The 6,767-nt window shown below is 44.5% G+C and overlaps 1 protein-coding gene across 2 annotated transcripts in view; it reads right to left on the bottom strand.

The window, feature by feature from the left end:
• WLS (wntless Wnt ligand secretion mediator) overlaps positions 1 to 5,904 on the bottom strand; it is a 39,738-nt gene extending 33,834 nt beyond the window's left edge. Inside the window, exons 1-2 of one of the 2 annotated variants that reach the window (XM_026854264.1) lie at positions 5,808 to 5,904; positions 4,416 to 4,528 (exon numbers count right to left, since the gene is read on the bottom strand). In XM_026854264.1, coding sequence (XP_026710065.1) covers positions 4,416 to 4,518 — 103 coding nt within the window. In that variant the 5' untranslated portion in view covers positions 4,519 to 4,528; positions 5,808 to 5,904. Of the gene's footprint in view, positions 1 to 4,415; positions 4,529 to 5,686; positions 5,730 to 5,807 lie in introns of those variants that run through there. The other variant, XM_026854263.1, reaches the window with a different exon arrangement.
• Positions 5,905 to 6,767: the final 863 nt, after the last annotated feature.

Raw genomic sequence — 6,767 nt, 5'->3', positions numbered from 1 at the left:
TCAGTGCTCTGACCCCCCCCCAGCAGAGCAGGAGCCTCCGAGACCCTCGATAAGGTGCCTCGGGGTCTCTCCCAGGCCTGGGTCACCTGGACACTGACCTTCTCCCCCACCAAGCATCACAGGACTAGGCGGTAATTCCTGTCGGGTCCGTGGGTTTTGGCACCACGGCTGCAAGTCCCTGGGGCGTGCGTACAACCCTCCTCGGCACCCCTCCGCTGCGCCCACGTGCCAGCCAAGGGCCTCCCGCTCCGAGGGGTCTGTCCCCGTTCCTGTACGTGGCCGAGAATGGATTGTGACCCCCCACCATCATCTCTGGGTTTTTTTTTGGCATCGGTGCCTTCCAGCACTTCATGGGATACCACAAGGATGTGTGTGTGCGGCCCCGTTCGACGTGCAACGAAGGGTACGGAACACCATCGGGTACAGCCGCAACTAAGCAGGGAGCTGCTGGAAGCACTCCCTGAGGACAAATAAGCCAGGAAAGGAAAGAACCGGTGACAAAAAATACAGACGGGAACTATCAAAATGAAAGGCGGGTCAAATTATTTAGAGGCGCAAACCAATCACCTGAAGGAAATTGTAACACGAAAAGAAAAGTTTAGAAGAAACAAGTGCAAAAACCCGCACCGCAGAAGTCACGGTGAGGCGGCAGAAGCGCCGGCGGTGCCATGGGCAGCCCCGCCGCTGAGCCTCCCAGGCTCCCAGCACCGTGCTGGGTTTGTTGGGGGTACTGAGGGCGTCTGCGCGCCGATCGGCCTGGGGGCAGCGTGGGCCTTACAGGGGTACAGGGAAGCAGTGCCAAACACGAATTCAGAAATTCAAGGAAGAGCAGAGAAGCAGATGGCGCAGGGTTGGGCTTGTAAGGCAGGACTACACCAGACCTTGACCTTGACCATACAACGTCCAGCCAAGACAAGGAGGTGAGTGCAAGAACGGCAGGTTCATGGTGTTTTGCTGATGGATATTTAGGAGGAGGTCCCCCTCTGGAAGGGGGAGGGTATATGCCCCTGCACCAGATCAGGCCTCAGTCACTGCCACCAACTTGCTGCCTCGGCGCCCTTTCCCTGGCCAGAACAAGGAGCGTGGCTGGCAACCCCAGCAAAGTGGGCAAATTCCTCTCAGCAGCCCAGAACCCAGCTTCAGCTCATCCAAAGCAGCATCGGAGCCCCAGGGTGCTGGAGACATGCACAGACCTAACGCTGGAGGCCAAGCAACGGTACTCTGAGGTATTTTGGGTGATGTAATCAGACGTGATACTATGATCAAGATCCTGGATCCATCTGAAAAGGGCTGCAGCAGTGATCCCCAAATGCTTTTGCTGGTTTTCTAGCACTGAGCCTTTGGCTTCCAAAACTGGTCTCGAAAAACTAAATGAGACCAAGCTCATGTGCTACTTTTGTGTTTCACTTCTGTCATCTTTTCCTGATTCGCAGAGCTAATGAGTTCTCCTCCTCCAACCATCAGGCTAATAATGTAAGTCGGAATATAGGCATCAGGGATAACTTTAGTTATTTTGTGACTGCGGGACAGTTTAATCTTTTAGAATATTTCAAGTTTAACTTTTAGTTTAGTTTTAGCTTTCCTTTTTACATTACAGTTATGACTTCATTGTTAAAAATAGCTCTTAATGGACAAGTCCTTTGTACCCATTATGAACCCGCGAGGATCATTCACACAGACCTGCTTCCAAAATCAAAGCCTGTTAGTGGGTTTTTGCCCAGACAATTAAAGACTTAAAATACCAAATACTTTATACTGAAATTAAAAAAAAAACCCAACCAACACATAGAACAATTGTTATTAAAAAGGCTTACTTTGAAATATCTAACGCTAATTTTTAGGATGTCTATCTAACACTTCATGTTGATTCTGAGCGATGACTTTTGTTGTTGTCTCTGTTGGAAACAGCACAAGCTTTTGAATTCCGTTGGTTCCCTTATGGTCTGTAATCAGCGCTGACAAGGAGAGAGTCTTACAAGTCCCGGCCACCCTTCGAGGCCCCACAGTCATCCAAATGCAGGGACCTATATGACCAAACATCTTTGGAGCCACGAGTGCCACTAAATCAAATCTGTCTTAATGACTCCACAAAAGTTACATGGTGTGATCTGCTGTTAAATGTCCCATTTGCTCCAATCAATTTATTTCTGGGACAAAAATGTAAGCGGTAGAGCTAAGATCCTGCCATAATAAAAAAAAAAAATAATTCTGAAGTGAGAAAGAGTAAAAATAACAAAAACGCAGGAAACAATACTTCACATTTATAAGGCACTTTCTATTTCTACTACATTCCTACATCTTTAATACTGTGAAGTTGAGAGATATTAATCACATGTGACTTTTGACACGCGTCCAAAGGGCGTATAGAGCACATACCATAGTGAGTTGGGACCTCTCTTCTGCCAAAAAGTGACCACACACAAAATCGCACAAGAGAGAAACGAGCCCAAAGCACATTAGAAAGTCCATCTCCAGCCATTGCTCTTCCTTTTCAGCTGTTTACAAATCAGAATTTCTATCTCTGTCAGGTCTCCAGAATCAATCATCTGGGAACTCATCTACTTGCCACTTATTACATTATTTTTCCTGACTGCTTCAGGCTGTTTTGAAAGCCTCGGCTATTAAAATAGCTATCCAACAGTCAGCCCCAGGCAGGAGGAGGAGTCTTTCCACAGCAAACTCCTTACAGGGTTGGGCGTAGAGCCCAGATTTTCAAAGGGGTTTAGTTGCCTAAAGATGTAGGTGAGGGCTCGGCGGGATTTCCACAAGCTCCTCAGTTTTGGTGCTACACGTCTCTGCTACAAGTTACTGCAAAAGTTTCGAGAAAACTTTCTTTGGATGCTCAGTTTGCATAGAGATCAAACCCTGAAAGTTTCAGTGTTTTCCCCCCTCTGTTGTCTCATGTCAATTGAACAGTTAATAGAAATATTCTGAAAAAAACGCTAGAATTTAGAGGTATTTTCCAAACACAATGTAAGAGAAGGAGGTATGCTATGAATAAAACATAGAGGCTTGACAGAGGAACATCTATGATCTGGATTAGAAAGTCAAATGACATCATCATGATAATAATTCCTAGTTTTAGAAAGCTAAAAAAACCCCAAAAACAAACCCAAACTATCCCAAAATCAAACTCCCCCCCCCATTATTTGGACTTATGTTGCTGCATAGAAGTCCAGTATTGAGCTGCTTAATTTTTGCTTTACAGAGCAAAAATTAATTTCCTGTTGGGTTTTGTTTTGTTTTTTTTTTTAATATGAGCAGCATTGTTGTTTATACCAGCACAATACCAGACTCTGACCCCACGTGTAAAATACAAAGTAGAGTAGTGGACAAAAAGCTGATTAAAGCATGGTCATCCACCACCAGATAGAATCTCTTGAACTCTTGCTCGTACTTGCCTAATTTATTTACAATATAGCATGCGACATAACAACAGACCTGTGGGGATTAAGCTCTGGCTTTGCTCTCCAGTTTGTAGGCTACATTTTTCAGTGTGGGTATTGGCATTGCTTGATGCCATGACTGCAGTTTCTTGTTTTGTTTGGAATACACCTAACACAGTGCAAAGTTACTCCTAGTAATAAATAATGTGTAGCTGCTACAAGGGAAAGATGGTTAAAAGGGTTCAAGCTTACATCTCAGTGCTCCTGACTGCCTTCATAGGTAACTTTCTGGTTTTGTTCTCTTACAAATGCTGATAACATGGAAAATTTTCTCACAGAACAGGAAAAGGGCGTTTTATGTTATTTCTAGTGCACAGATGGTGGGGAACATTTATCTTTGTAAGAAAAGCCTTTTCTACCGTTCGTAAAGATACTCAAACGTAAAACTTAGTGCAGCACACATCAAAAAAAAAAAGCATGTGGGGTTTGAGACGGGCGAGTAGACAGAGCTCTGCAACTTGCAACTGCCCACTGTGCTTAGGATTAGGAAGAAAATCGACAGGTATGCAATGTTTCATCTTAAGCAAGCCTCACTCTATAATGTAAATATTTGGAGTGATTTCCATTGTAGTTCAAGGCTAAACATTCATTCAATTATCAAGAACCAGCAAAGTTGAATTTTGCCACTGTTTCTGCATCTGGGAACTCAGAGCTAGGCTTGTTTTTTTTTTTTTTTCTTCCCTGCATGACACCTTTTACTTAAGTGGCACCCAGCCTGCTAGATCCCAGACCCCATGCTGTTCTTTAGGCTTTACATGGGCAACCCGAAGCTCCGCCTCTGCCAGGAGCCATGGACTCCTCACATCATCTCTTTGATGACAGTATGGCAAGAAAGAAAGGAACACAAACTTAGCAAAGGAATCACCGGGGCACCCAGATTCTAATCTTAAAGCACTCAACGACCACAAGTAGCCAAGAACAGAAGACCTATAGAGTACCCCCGCAACGCCCGCTCCAGCCTCTCGGTACCTCCTGGGCTCCTCAGCAGCACTGAGTGGGTGGCAATGTCCATCTTAGCTCCTTCAGAGTAACGGGCTCCACTCAGCTGTCCCTCTGTCCTGTGCTTCCTCATCAAGTCCTGCCTGTCTCGGTAAGGAACCGGGCAAGAAAAGCCATTAATTCATTGGGTGTGGACCAGCATTTGCAAAACGTTGAGACAGCAGTTCTAGATAACTCCCCTGATGGCTTGTCTCTGATATGCTTTCAACCAGATGACAAAGCCTTCCTCACATCGGGATGAAGCTTCAATAGGGGCATTGAGGCTTCCATTAAGTATGTGAGGCAAACCCGAGCTGATAATTTGACAGAGAGCACATTTTAGCTTGTCAGACTGAAAGTGTAGACTTGTGATATCCTGAAGGAGGGGCCAATAACAGTGCATTAAAATAATTTATTAAAGACTGTTTAAGATAGATTTAAAGTTTTATTTATAGTCTTTACAATTACCATGTGGTTAAAAGGCTCAAGCCCTCCAAAGGAAATCTGTGAAAAGCCTTTTATTTGAGTCTGCCAAGCTGTCTCTTTCAACCGTTAATCCAATCATCAAGAGGCAGAGCTTCTGCAGTGGGATATCTGAATAAAGTCTGGGGCAGATTCATCAGGAGTCTATCACTAAATTTCCAAGCACTATCCAAACCTCTTCCATAGCATAACAATCACCTGGCAGTAAGTACAGCTCTACTTGAATCCTTCTATTTGATTAAGTAATCATCTGGAGGCCCAGAAGACTTATCAAAACCAGTCCTAACACCCACCACCTCTATAAAATCCATTTAAAAAAAGCCACAGCTCGAAAGCCACATAATTCAGGCCACTTGGAAGTTTTTGCTAATCCGCAGTTGAGGGCTGACAGTATGCTGTGCTGGCCTGGTCTAAATTTGTTGTACCGATGCCAGTGGCATCCCTGGTATTTTTGACAAGTGTTAAGTTTGTGTGATCAGTGTGTGGTGGCCCACACATCGTCAGCCAAAGTTGTGCTCCGCCTCTCACAACCTTCCCATGGACCATTTTGCCGGGTCCTGTCTCCTCTCAGTCCTCATGAAAACGCAAGCTTGGAGCTCTGCTCTTTTATTTCTCTTAGAACTCTCTCCATAGCTGGGCCTTTCTTCACCCACCGTCCCTCAGACTGAATCTCCCACTTCGCATTAAACTTCTGCGACTCCACCTTTCACAGGGCTTCTTGCCTTGTGTTGAACCTCCACATCAAACCCCATCCAAAACTTGCCACTTCTGGCACCTACCGTAATATCATGGCTTTCCTTTACAAAGACCACTCCAGTCTGGCATTTCTCTGCCCACGTGTCCGTGTTTTCATCCCCCGCAGTGACGGACATCACCGACACCAGCTCAGACACGGTGCTCTTGGGTTAAGGGCCTCCAAGGAATCGTGTATCCACGCAGGCACCACATGCAGAAGCAAGGAAACGTCTGAATGGCTTCAAGCGTCCATGCCGGTGTGAAACCTCAAAAGCAAGCAACGGAAGTTATTTTACTAAGAGATATGGATACTTTAATATTAAAAACGATGTCCAGTACGCTATTGTAGGACAATAAGATGAACAAAAGTAAATTCCTTCTACTAGCTGAATTGTACAATTGTTTATAGTAAAATCTTCATGGTTCAATCGCTCCTATCAGTGTTCAGAATACAAAGAATGAATTCCGGAGGTTTTTTTGAAAGCCTCTTACCATTTCTCTGTTGAGCATTTATGTTCCCATGAATCCAATCCATTCTAAGTTTAGCGCTGAACACCGAATTAGCAGACGCGACTAAAGTTAAACCGAAGCCCCACGGGAAGTGAATAAATGCACATGGGCTGAGCATTTGTAAGGGTGGTACCTGCTTCGGAACTGCAGCACCAAGCAGCACCCTTTAATTCAATTTTAGTGAAAGCTGATTTAGTTAATTAAGATGGCGGAGGCACGAGAGATTTAATCAGGGTCCAGTGGTAACAATCTCATGACACAGATGGAAAAAGTTGACAAATATGAACTATCTGCATCATTTTATTCTTATGTTAAATAGCACACAGTTCTGTAGGTTGGCTATACTGTAAAAAGCACTGTAAAAATTTCCCATGTTTGCACTGTGTGTACACGCAGAATTATCAGTTAATGCAATCTGAAAACTCAGAAGTCTTGAGAAATTAGAAATGTAAAGTAAAACTAAGGCAATATATGCATCCAGCTAGCGTCCTTGGGAGACATTCTCAAAATACCACCTAAAACCAACCATAAAGCATGTATTAGTCTCAAGGATCTCCTAGAAAGAGACATCTGTTTTGGAACAATCACAAAGGGCTATCGCCAAAACTATCCCGT

Source organism: Athene cunicularia, assembly GCF_003259725.1.
Source record: "Athene cunicularia isolate RWA chromosome 8 unlocalized genomic scaffold, athCun1 chr8_part1, whole genome shotgun sequence".
NCBI lineage: Eukaryota > Metazoa > Chordata > Aves > Strigiformes > Strigidae > Athene > Athene cunicularia.
This window is presented reverse-complemented; position numbering and strand designations above follow the sequence as displayed.